Source organism: Polypterus senegalus, chromosome 13 (genome assembly GCF_016835505.1).
Source record: "Polypterus senegalus isolate Bchr_013 chromosome 13, ASM1683550v1, whole genome shotgun sequence".
Classification (NCBI taxonomy): Eukaryota; Metazoa; Chordata; class Cladistia; order Polypteriformes; family Polypteridae; genus Polypterus; species Polypterus senegalus.
This window is the reverse complement of record NC_053166.1, coordinates 145,627,914-145,641,542: the sequence shown is the minus strand read 5'-3', so window position 1 is coordinate 145,641,542 and position 13,629 is coordinate 145,627,914. Positions and strand designations below refer to the sequence as shown.

At 36.1% G+C, this 13,629-nt stretch overlaps 1 protein-coding gene across 3 annotated transcripts in view; it reads left to right on the top strand.

The window, feature by feature from the left end:
- Window positions 1–13,629, top strand: part of abat (4-aminobutyrate aminotransferase) — a 61,489-nt gene that overhangs the window by 26,012 nt on the left and 21,848 nt on the right. For all 3 annotated transcript variants that reach the window (XM_039776297.1, XM_039776299.1, XM_039776298.1), the window contains exons 2-5: window positions 4,816–4,951; window positions 7,264–7,361; window positions 8,500–8,529; window positions 8,758–8,875. In XM_039776297.1, the coding sequence (XP_039632231.1) occupies window positions 4,882–4,951; window positions 7,264–7,361; window positions 8,500–8,529; window positions 8,758–8,875 (316 nt within the window). In that variant the 5' untranslated portion in view covers window positions 4,816–4,881. The remainder of the gene's footprint in view (window positions 1–4,815; window positions 4,952–7,263; window positions 7,362–8,499; window positions 8,530–8,757; window positions 8,876–13,629) is intronic.

Genomic DNA, 13,629 nt, shown 5'->3' with positions numbered 1-13,629 from the left:
AAAACCGATGTGGTAACATGATAGCAACATGGAAACTGGCAGTGAGTGTTCACCACATTGTATCTGGGTAACCTGCTTTTTACTCAATTATGCTAGGACATGGTGCAAGTTCACTATATGTTATACTTGTGCAGTTCATATTAAAACGCACTGAAATAATTTAGGTCTGCCAATGAAACTATCTTCATTGTCTTTGTATTCTGAGGAAATGTAATGTGAAGCCTGGATACCATGCACACTTCACACACGGTACCCTAACGGGCTTTGAGTTGGTCAAAGTGCAGCAACCACTTTATTTTGAACCTAGTTTTTAGTAATATGGTTTTGGGAAACTAACATCTCAGATTGTAAGAGCTGTTTCAATATTTACAAATGTTGGTAATGTATCACATGTGGAGTAAAATTCCACATAGTCTGTTATCAAAAATGAAAGTAAAGGTGGTTAATTCCAATTAAGAAGCTTATGCAAATGCATGATGGCACTTAAGTTGGTTAACTCAAAGAATTTAACAATTAAAGTTGGAAATTTATTTTTCTTTCCACTTTCAGGTCTTTAATGAATTTTCACATCAGGTGATCTCACTATCAGTCCAATCATGCATTTTTAAGTAATATTGCATGACTGAATGAGAACAATTTATTTTCAAAGAGACAGACCAAACCTAGTTCTGTGTTCAGATAAAGGGGTCTTCTTAACTCTGTTTGAGTCTTATAGGTTTTCACTTTGTACTACTTTCACCACTACTATAAAGTATAGTACTTTATACTGGGCTTGCAGTGTTATACATGTCCAGTTGCTCAAACTTCATCACCAAGGAAGTTTTTTGAGCTGACCATATTAAAGACTTTCTTCTAAAGGTAAGACCTCATTTAGGTACAGAAATTATTGTTATTTATCAGTTGTTCTAAACAATTTTTGAACTTTCAAAGCAAGCTCAAAAATCTAGTCACTCATTTGTTTGTAGGTTTTCAGCAGTTTCTTCTAATTGAGAATGCAATATAGCTTGGGTGTTATTGCAAAGGCTGGACAATATTGACTTGCAGACAGTCAGTAAGATTTAGTTGTAGTTGGTCGTCCTTCTATACTATTAACACAGGACTCCTCAAGGTTGTGCTCTCAGTCTACTATACCACATTTTGAATCCAAATTATTTCCTAAGCTTCATTTCAGATTTCTTTTTTTAAAGCGTGGCTATTTTTATTTAATGGTGCTTTCTTGAGGTAAATATCAAGAACATGAAAGAAGATGTTATCTATACTAATAAAAGGCAAAGCCCTCACTGACTCACTCACTTACTCACTCACTCACTGACTCATCACTAATTCTCCAACTTCTCGTGTAGGTAGAAGGCTGAAATTTGGCAGGCTTATTCCTTACAGCTTACTTACAAAAGTTAAGCAAGTTTCATTTCGAAATTCTACACGTAACGGTCATAACGGTTGACAACATCCGGCATGTTGAAATTTCTTATTTATGGCCCCATCTTCACGAAATTTGGTAGACGGCTTCCCTGCGCTAACCGAAACCGATGTACGTACTTATTGCGATAGTATGACGCCACTGTCGGCTGCCATATTGAACTTTCCAACGTCACTAATTTTCCAACTTCCTGTGTAGGTAGAAGGCTGACCCCATCTTCGCGAAATTTGGTAGGTGGCTTCCCTGCGCTAACCAAAACCGATGTACGTACTTATTTCGGCGATATGACACCACTGTTGGTCGCCATATTGAACTTTCCAACGTCACTAATTCTCCAACTTCCCGTGTAGGTAGAAGGCTGAAATTTGGTACTTATTTCAGTGGTATGATGCCACTGTCGGCCGCCATATTGAACTTTTCAACAGTCTTTGTAACTTATGGGTACGCGGGTTCCCAACGCTAACTGAATCCTACTTACGTACATATATACGTCCATAGCCTGCAGCTCAGTCACCGTGTGAGGCAGCATTGGGCCCCCCATCCCAACGCCTCCCACGTTGTTGGCTGCCTGCCTATATAAGGCCGTCCGTCGCTCCAGTCTCTACATTCCCTTCATTGCTTTGCCACGGGATTCACGTCTCCCTGCTGATAACTACAGCCTTTTTATTTAATCCACGGCTTCTCCGCTGTTTTATTGTTAATTTATTACGATTATAGTTATTGTGTAGGTATTTTAGACTTACTTTACATTGTTCAGGTACCCATTTCCTTTATAATTCCAACCGTACCCGCATTTACATGTCTATTGAGGTGATCACCATCGGTCAAAGAACTGTCACTTACCGAGTGGTTTCCATGCCCGGAGATGGCACCTATCTTTTCCATTCTCTTTGTTACATATTGCACAGCCATATCAGGCTCACTTTTGATATCTGAAGGAACATTGTGTCTTATGTATTAAATGACTGGGACAGGTTCAAGTTGTGGACTGATGACGGTACAGGAAATAATTATACTACACAGGAGCACTAGAAGAGTGAAATGCTTAAGCCCTTCACCTATGCATCTGCATGTGAGTTGATGGCTGCCGGTGAATTGTTCGTTTGTCACTTTCAAGTGTACCGAAATGGCCAAATATTTTACACCTTTGGACAACCGCCAATGCCTCTTAAACATCTTAGATTCACAGGTGACGATTTCAGTAGTGGTCACTTTGATGTTTATGAATGTTTAAACTCTCAAAAGCTGGATGTGAAGTTATCGATGAAACTGGTTGTACAGTATACTTACAACGCTTGACAGATGCCGAATGTCACTTCAACATAACAAGTCCTGCATATACTAACGTAATTGAAACAAACCATGAAACTCAAACCGATTATGACAGCAGCAATCCAAGCTGTGAGATTTGAGGCAAGATTACTGTTCACATGGCCAACTGTACGTTGCATGCTCAAGAGTAAGCTCAGTGCACAGCTTGGTCATATTACAACCGGAGGGCCGAACTGACAATGTGGCATACAAAGAGATCCTTAACAAATAATTATTGGTATATTTTCCCTCAGTTTAAAAGGTTTACTTTTCTTCTTAATAAAAATTTTGCGAAGCGCAGGTATTTTGCTAGTAGACTATAAAAGGAGAAGGATCATAGTCCCATCCACTCAAATAATCATTTATTAGTACTTGAGAGTTCCTTTGACTTGTTCAATAAATATTTGTGAATCTAAGTTCATGATCAATATATTATAATTGTTTAATTTTTTACCCATTATTGTGGCACAGAGAATGTTTTTGTTTCAGTTAATATATAAGTCATTTAGGATATCTGCATGCTTAAGATAATCTTTAACTGCAGTACACGATTTAAAGAAAGTAACATTTTGGAATGCTTCAGTTGACTCTGAAGCAGCTATTTACAGACCTAAGCTATTGAATCTTTCCATCTGATCATTATTAAGCTTGCTCTATCTAGTCTGAATTTGTGTTGGGTGGAGCCTATACCGACAACATTGGATGCAAGGTAGGAATTAACTCTGAGCAAGGTATTGTTTCTCACTGGGTACTCTTCTGCATACAATCATACTAATACACACAAAGCAATTCTGAAATCGCAAATAAGTATATCACTGACATCTTTTGTATTTGTGGGAAGAAAGCTGAGGTACAGTGACTATGACCAAACTGAGATCTGAACCTAAGATTCTTGAGCGATGAGAAGTTCATACACTTGCACCACTATGCTATCCACAATTTTTAAATTTAAAATAGTGACTTGTTAGTCATATTTATTAGTATTTTAATCTTTTGTACAGAAAGCTTTAGATATGTATGCTTCTAAAGCCAGCTTCTCAGTAATTCTCAGAATCATCTTCATTTATGCAGGATATGTGCTATTTCTACTAAAACATTCCTGTGATATTTGAGGTAAAGTGGCTTAAAACCACACTATTACTGTTATTTGCTCATTTATTTTATGCACATAGACACAGTGATTTTGACTTTCAATAAACCTCGGAATTTCCCCAACTAGAGCCTTAGCTACCACATTTTTGTTTACTTCAGTTCAACACATTGACATAAATTGGAAGTATGAGACTTGTAAATACTCGGCAAGGTCTTAATATTTTAGCCAGCTTGTCCACTCAGGGCAACCTTAGTGTTAAGCATGGCCACAGTACTGCATAGGTTCCACATAAGGCTTTTATCTCCGAGTTTGTCATTTTTTATATGTATTGTATGGCTAGAATTTAAAATAAATGTGTATTTGTATCTCTTGGGACAGTGTGAATAGTCGGCTGCATGACACTAGCAATGAGGTGATTAATGTTCTGTTGTCAGAATAAATCATTAAGCTTCAATACAGACTGAAAACTTAGATAATTCCTAAGTATAAGTAAAGTTTGTATGTTAAATCATCCACTGGAAGAAAAAATCTTGTGATTTATAAGGTATCACGTGGCTCAGTTTATATAAAAGGGTCTGACAATAATTTTAGGTGTTCTTGCATGGAAGTCATTGAAAATTTTCAAACCTTAATAAAGCTGTGCTTCATTCTAAAAGGTTTAATAACTATAGCATCTCCAGAATAGCATTTTAAGAATTGAATTTACAGTACAAGTAGAGGCTTACCTGATTTATTTTTCATTTTGGGTTTTTTAAGAAAATATTCTTGACATATGATTGTCATATTGATTTTTACAAAAAACTTTCAGATTGTCATATAATTTGTAACAAAACAATGTATATATCGCGCTTTTAATAAATATCTAACAGTGGTTATTTTGAATTTAATGAATACTGTTTTTGACTGGCATTACTCCAGATTTCTTCAGTTAAGTAGTGTAGACTAACAGCTTGTGTAATGGCATTTCTCCTGTTTCTCTTATTTCTTTTAGAGAACAGAACATAAAGGAAAAGCCTACATTTTCTTTCATCTGCTAAATTCTGCCAGACACTCCAACATGGCATCCAGCTTGTTAAGCCACCAAATGAGGTACACAGTACGACGAAGCCTTGGATTATTTGTTCCAAGTGAGTATGAATTTGAATTATTTTTTGCCTCAGAAACGTTAACCCTGCGTATCACTAGTAAGCATGAAGAAGTACACAAATTTCTAGTAACAAGAAAGAAAATTTTCTGGCTTTTATGAGTGTATTACATAAGCTCTAGTCCTTGAGTCAAAATGTATTATTTCAGGATGTCTTAATGACCTGTGGCAGGCTGCAGCTGGGATTCTAGCTTTGCATCTAAAGATTTTTCTATAGCTCTAGTGGGCTGTATTTTAGAAGAACAAAATTGTTTCTAAATGGTTCCTTGTCTGTAAAATCCATCCATCCATTATCCAACCCGCTATATCCTAACTACAGGGTCACGGGGGTCTGCTGGAGCCAATCCCAGGCAACACAGGGTGCAAGGCAGGAAACAAACCCTGGGCAGGGCACCAGCCCACCACAGGGCTGTCTGTAAAGTTTACATGTAAAATCTCTAACAAGCATGGTTTCAGTTATCTTCCTTTTCTGTACATGAAAACAACCTATTAATCAATACTTTAACACAAGTGTTCAATACAGAGTCCGGGACAGCTGGAGAGCAAATTCTATTATTTAAGATTCTTTACAATGACATAATGAGGAATTTGAATTCTGCACCTTGGGCCTTTTCTGTTAGGTCCTAAAGATGATTATTCATCATTAAAACACAGTTTTGTGTTTCCTACCTCTAATTTCATAGGGACTGGGTAGATTTATAATAACACTGTAGATATAGCAAGAGTCTTGAAACACCTATATCAGGTGTGTTACTGTGTAAATGTACATTTTAACTATCACAATTCTCATTCAGTATTGTGATGTGGTATATAGTCTTTTTAGACAAACCATTAAAGGTCTGTAAAGGAATGCAGAATCTGAACAAGGAGGATCAGACTAAAACATTTAAAGCCAACTACAGTGACCTTCTGGTAGTTTGCTTGATATCTCGCAACTGAGGCAGCATTAATCAGTCATTTTTGTTTTGCCTGTTTTTCGTTTTGAGCTGATGCCCTTGTATTTTAGCTTTAGTCAGTTCGCTTTTTCCAACACACAAATTTAAGTGTGGTCCTTCTGTATTTGCTCATAGATTTACTTTACCTCTACTTCCATGTATGAAACTATTAGATTAAGTTTGTTATTGGCTGTCATTGTAATACATATTTTATTTTATTGCCATGTACTCTTGATTGTCATCTTTTTCAGCAACTTTCATTTTATAACTTTTTCAGCATTGTCCCCTTAAAAGTATTTGTCATTTCCTTTAGGTTGATATATTCTGAAAACTATATGTTAAAGTAACCGGCTTTTACATACACATAAAGCATAATTATCACAGATAACAACCTAATCTCAAGATTTGAATCCATAATCTTAGTGTACTATATTTTCTAAACTAAAATGTTTGGGATCGTTGGTACTTATTGCTCCACGCAAATATACAGGGTGGTCCTGATCTAATTATGCAGATCCAGATCGTCTGAATGACTTTGATTTATGCGGGGACGATTCCAGTTCGGCGCAAAGACAATTCTTCATGTTGTCAGTTTGCACATTTCTCGATGGTCCGGGATTTTTTGGGTGATTTTCTATGTAATAAACTTAAGTTATAGCGTAATGAAAATTGCATAATTAGATCTGGACCACCCTATAGAATTTTCAATATTGATAGGTCACAAATCTCTGTGTTGCAATGTAATCCTTTTTACATTCAGTTTGTATTCATCTTTTAATTTCTTTCTATGCACTAGGTGATTGTAACTAAGTCTCATAGCTGTCCATGTATGCCATATACATGTTTATTTTATTATTCAAAAGTGTAATCAGTAAAAGAATCACTGTATTACTAAACTACACTAGCTCTGGGCTTTAATATTACATGAATAAAAATGTTATGTAAAGCATTACTAACTGCAGCCTTAAGGATGTCTGGTTTCTAAATCAATTATAGACACAGAATTGTGACTGCAGCGTGATAAGTTGTCAACTGTTGTTAAACATCAAAAACCAAACTAACAAAGAATTACGTAGCTATAACAGTTGGGACAGTACTCATTCTCCTGTATTTCTTATTAAATCTGACTGTGATGGTCTTCTTGGGTGCCCTTTTCATTCTAATTTAGATCATTACAGGCAGAAATCTGGAGTTCTTGAACTGCATTTGTCAGTCCTTAATATACTGTAACACCTTTACTATCAAATGCCATCTCAAAGCACATAATATTTCAGGTGAAGAATGTATTTCTAACATGCATTTTGCTTATGTTTCTCCTAAAAAAGACTTAAGTGGTGCTTAATCTCTCCACATCATCTAGGTTACAGATGTGTTAGCAAAACAGCTACAAAGAGCTCACTGGATTTTGAATATAATGGGCCATCTATGAAGACTGAAGTCCCAGGGCCTCGATCTAGGGTAAATTATTCAGTGACTGATATGTAACATCTTAAGCAGCTGCTTATGTGTTTTACCAGTAACTGTTACTGTGCTAAGAGTTAAGACTTGGTCATTTTCTGTTATATACTTGAGTAATCATCCACCTCTAAATATCATGTATATGTATTACTGGTTATTTGTATGCACGTAGCGGCAATAGTTCGAAAGTAATTCAAATTTTTCTGAGTAAATGTGACTGTAGGTCATGGAGTGCAAATTTTAAACAAAGTGGACAAATCTGAAGATTGTTAGATCATTACAAGGTTCTTTATAGTTGTTTGCCAGGGTATGACTAATTCAGTTTGGCACATATATATAGTAAGCCTCTGTTTTTTTCCATTAAATATAGTGTATCTAAAGGCTTCACATGCATACTGTATATTGCTAGTGTAATTCTTGGGAGAGCTTGTTAAGTAAATATAGTCTATAATCATGGAGTAGTATGCTGCAGCTAAAGTTATACCAGATTTTAGCTACAGTGGTGGGTAAAAGAGCAGAACCCTGTAGTGGTGAAAAGTGTGAAACTCTTTACTATAAAAAATAATCTCCCTTAAAAAAAACGACAAGCATATTTGGAGCTTCGGAAAGGAAGTTATATAGCATTGCTATAAATGCGGTGCTTTTTGCTTGGCAAGTCTGCCAACAGTGAGTAGAAACAAAATTTACATTAATGTAGCAATTCGAGATTAATCCTTGATCTTGAAATTGAATGGATTTTAAATTCTGTATTTAATGCTGCAGATGTGACTTCAGATGTTTTATTTTTTCAGGTAATTAATAATGGGTTGTTTTTGTACCAACTAGTGCTCTGTTTTTATCTTTTCAACTAGTGCTTTGTTTTTACCCTTTCAACTAGTGCTCTGTTTTTATCTGTTTGGCTATTGTAATTTTATGATTCACATATAAAGACATACATGTTTCTTTTAATTTCAATTCTGTAAAATAAATATCATTGGTTCATTTCTAAAAATAATATAATTGATAACAGTGTTTGGATGGCTGGCCAAATTGATGCAGTGTGAATTGCATTTAGACTTTGTAAACACTATGCAATAAAAAGCTAATTTGCTGATAAATGCATTTAGCAAAATTAACTTGCCTTGTTTTTGCATTCTAGCAATTGATGAAGCAACTAAATGTAATCCAGGTAAGACCAGATTAACTTTTATAAAAAATTACAATATGCATGTTTTATGTCAAAATTACAGTTCCAAGTTTTTTTTCTTTTTCTTTTTTGCTTTTGAATACCACATTTTCTTTCACTAGAATTTCACCATATCTGTTTTGAAAAGTAAAATAATGTGGCAGTAAAGTGCACTAGGATGGTTGACCTACACTTCAATTCTTTTAATATCTCATATTTTTTTTATTGTAGAATACTGATGCGATACACTTCTTTTGCAATTATGAAGACAGCCGGGGAAACTATCTTGTAGATGTGGATGGAAATATAATGCTGGATATTTACACACAGATTGCGTCCATTCCTCTTGGTAAGTGATAGTATTAGTTGGGCTTTTCCAGATAGGATAGCTTTTCATTAGCAAAAATCTATAGTTATATTATTGAATGCAGGGGAATATTCAAACTTTTTGTGGGTGGAGGTTTTGTGCTTCTCTCCAGAATAGGAAATGTAACATTATGAATTGTTCCTTAATCAATTACAAATATTACGTTTGACCTTCCTTAATTAAAAAAGTTTTTCCCACTCATATATGTGAAGCAAGTTAGGCAGGTTGGTTGTCAAATGCACTTACACATGTGTGCTTGAGCGTTCCTTACAATGGACTAGCATAGGGTCCAAAACAGGGTCATAGGGTGCATTTGTTTGTCTGGCAAACAAAGTGTGGCTCCTCTTTTTGTTTTCTGAAAATATTAAATGTTCAATCTTTTAATGACATTACTCAAAGTAATGAGATACAGTAGGCCCAATAGCTCTCTTGAGAGATATTATATGTATCTAATTTTGGTAGAGACACCACTGAAGTTATTTATTGAATACATAGGCCTGCTTTATCAAGGCAGATTTACTTCTCTTCTTTTTTGGTCTACAAAAAAGTATTTTGTAGTATAAATAATAAACGCTTGTTTTTAGTCTTTGTTTTTACATTTAATATTTTTATAGGCAGAATCACAGTTTTAAACTAGTAGTTTTAAAGAGTATTATTAACATCTCACAGTGCATGGACAAATACTAGCTGGTGTAAGCTATGGAAAAATAGATTCAAAGAACGCATAGATCAATGGAATTCTAACAATGGTTATTAGACTGAAACTAATTTGAAATTAACAAAACTGTATTCAGGAGCAGTCTGGCTCAAAGATTAATGTTCCTGCATCACAACTACAAGAACCTGAGCTCCACAGCTAGCCCAGTCACTGTTTCTATGAATTTAGATAATTCCCAGTTTCTTCTTTGACGTTTACTGATATATTGGGCCATTACAGAATTATTTATTTTACATTATTTGGTAACCAAAAGTAACCTTCAATGACTATGCCTTATGATTTGGACTTGCATCCCATCTCCTGCATTGTGTCTGGCCCTGCCTTGATGAACTCAGACTCCCTATCACCCTGTACAAAAAATTTTGATTAAGTAAATGGAGGTTTCCTGGATTGTTCATCATATTTTAGTCAGTTCAGTTAATATAAAAATGTACTTAAAGTAAAACTAAGCCTTCAAAATAGTGTAGACTTGAATTTGCAGGCAATGAAATGTGATTTATGTTCATCTCAGTTGGAGATGTTTTCTATTTCTACCTTTTATTTTTTTGTAAGTGTATTTTTTTCTTTTACTAATTGAAAGCTATTTGTTATATTATTTTGTATGCTATGTACTGCAAATAAATAATAAGTAATTATTATTATTATTAATAAGTAAATATTTATTCGAATCCTTATATTTAGTAGACTTTGCTGCATTTCATTAATGCTATAAATTCTTAATACTGTATATGTTTTAAGATTCAGTTTCACATTTTCACAATAAAGCACATTTGTAGTGATAATGCAGAATTTTTGGACAAAATGTTCATTTCATATAATTTCTTAGACATTTTCACAATATTACACTACTTTTTGGTATTTTTAACCTATTTAAAAATTCTACAAAGTAGTATTAACTATAGGCATCTGATTACATTTGTAAAAGATGTTTGAGTAACGGAGTGATATAAATTAATAGTGAATGCAGGCTTTTCTAAAGTTCTTCTACATTGTTGTGATCATTGAAATGCTTAAATAGTCAACATAACATCCTGCTGAACACTGTGTGTAGAAAGGCTGGGAATACCCAGCTAGTACCCATTTTCCTGGCCGCATAGGAACAGTGAACTATTTTCCTTTGCTTTGTTAGAAGGGTGATTGTTGGGCATGTTTGGCAGTAGTGCCAGAGACAGGGTCTGCTTAACTTAGCAATGTTTGCATGAGGAACAGTGGCTAAATTGATGCCATCATAGAAGCCTGAAACAACTGTAAACCAAAGCATGAATATCTGTACCATGTGCTGTTTGTATATTAATTTAAGATCTGAGAAAAAAACAGACAAGCAACTGCGGCTTATTTGAATACACATGTTTGTCAGTGGTGGACAGAGCTGTGGAGTCAAAGTTATGGAGCAGAAGTTGGGAGCAATTATTGGGTAGTTGGAGTTGGTACAAATGTACTGACTCTGACTAATATAATGTGTGAAAAGATTGAATTTCAAATATATTAACTAGGCTGTAAATTAGCCAAAAAATGTTTCAAATATTTTAATGAAAAAAAGTAAATATTAATATACATTTAAACATACAGTAGAGTCTCGCTTATCCTACCTTCGCTTATCCAACATTCCGTATTATCCGACGTCCCACCGCAAAAAAAAAAATATGCATTGATCGGCAACAAGAACTGCAAGTTGTGAGCGTAGTCTATTTTTTGTTGCTGCTGACTCTGCCGCAGCTAATTACAGTGGAACCTCGGTTTGCGAGCATAATTTGTTCTGGAAATGTGCTTGCAGTCCAAAGCACTCGTACAGTATATCAATGCGAATTTCCCCATAAGAAATAATGGAAACTCGGATGATTCGTTCCACAACCCAAAACTATTCATATAAAAATGATTTATCTATACTAATAAAAGGCAAAGCCCTCACTGACTCACTCACTCATCACTAATTCTCCAACTTCCCGTGTAGGTAGAAGGCTGAAATTTGGCAGGCTTATTCCTTACACCTTACTTACAAAAGTTGGGCAGGTTTCATTTCGAAATTCTACGCGGAATGGTCATAACTGGAACATATTTTTGTCCATATACTGTAATAGAATGCAGCTTGATAGCTGTTGGAGGTAGAGTTTCGTATTAAAGCATTTAACCAATCATATTTCAGCCATCATTTGTTACCAGGCAGAGAGGCTTTCACAATCTGTTGTGGAGGCACTGTAACACAGAATAAATGTCGATTAACCTGTTGCTTCAACCAATCAGATTTTGAGCTGGTGTCAGTAGGGCCCTCTAGCAGGCGTATGGCAACGTCACCGTATTCAGACCCTTTGATTGGATAGAAGCCAATATGAGGAACTCTCCGAGGCCACTGAACGCACCGCAAACGCTCCGAGCGAAAGATCGTCGCGTGCACTACGGCCAACTCCATGGCAGGATTCTGGACAATATTATTTGCCAGACACAGACCAGATTTCAAGACCACGAAAACCTGATGTTTGTCACGCTCCTCGAGCCCCAAAAGATTCGGGAATACATGAAAAATTTCACGCATGCAGCCTTCTCCAGTTTAACACAAGAGCCACGGATCTGCTCAGCTAAAAACAGAACTGACTGTAATGTATGCCATGGATGATTTTGCAGGAAAATCTCCCACCGATCTCCTTGACTTCCTTCATCAGAAAAATCTCAATGAGAGCATGGGGCTGCTGTTCACATTGGTATATTTGGTGGTGAGCATTCCTGTGTACACTGTTTCTGTCGAGCGGACATTTTCAGCCATAAAGTGAATTGAAACTTATGCCAAAAATACCATAGGGCGTGTTTGCCTTTCAGCATTAGCTTCGATGGTGATAGAAAGTGAGGTTTTGATGGAACTGAAGTGCACGGATAATCCGTACGACAGAGTAATTGAACTGTTTTGAGGAAAGAGAGGACGGTAGATTTTATTTACAAATAATCCGAATTTTTGGTGAGTAAAATGTTGCGATTTTCCTAAATAATATTGCAAGTTTATGAGTAATTATTGATGTTTTTTATGTGTGTCGCGGCTGTGGCTGCAGTAGAAAGGAACTTGTTCATCCCTGGTTTGTCTATTCAATAAAGGCATTTATTGTGGCTACAGGAGTTATCTTTCTTTTTATATATATACACTCAGCAAAAAAAGAAACGTTCCTTTTTCCAGGACTGTGTATTTCAACAATAATGTTTTAAAAATCCAAATAACTTTACAGATCTTCATTGTAAAGGGTTTAAACAATGTTTTCCATGCATGTTCAATTAACCATAATCTATTAATTAACATGCACCTCTGGAATGGTCGTTAAGACCTTAACAGCTTACAGAAAGTAGGCATTTAAGGTCACAGTTCTAAAAACGCAGGACAATAAAGAGACTTGTCTACCGACTGTGAAAAACACCCAAAAAAAGATGCCCAGGGTCCCTGCTCATCTGCGTGAACGTGCATTAGGCATGCTGCAGGGAGGCATGAGGACTGCTGATGTGGCTAAGGCAATAAATTGCCATGTCCGCACTGTGAGACGCCTAAGACAGCGCTACAGGGAGACAGGAAGGACAGCTGATCATCCTCGCAGTGGAAGAGCCCGGATCTCAATCCCATTGAGCACGTCTGGGACCTGTTGGATCGCAGGGTGAGGGCCATTCCCCCCAGAAATGTCCAGGAACTTGCAGGTGCCTTGGTGGAAGAGTGGGGTAGCATCTCACAGCAAGAACTGACAAATCTGGTCCAGTCCATGAGGAGGAGATGCACTGCAGTACTTGAAGCAGCTGGTGGCCACACCAGATACTGACTGGTACTTTTGATTTTGAGCCTCCCTTCATTCAGGGCCACATTGTGAAACATTTTTAGTTTATATCTTATGGTGTTGACTCTTGTAGTGTTCATACAAATATTTACACATTACGTTTACTGAAAGTAAAAACAGTTGAAAGTCAGAGGACGTTTCTTTTTTTGCTGAGTATATATAATATAATACACACCCCGATCTACATACTATCAAATAAACAAACCACACGCCGTGGC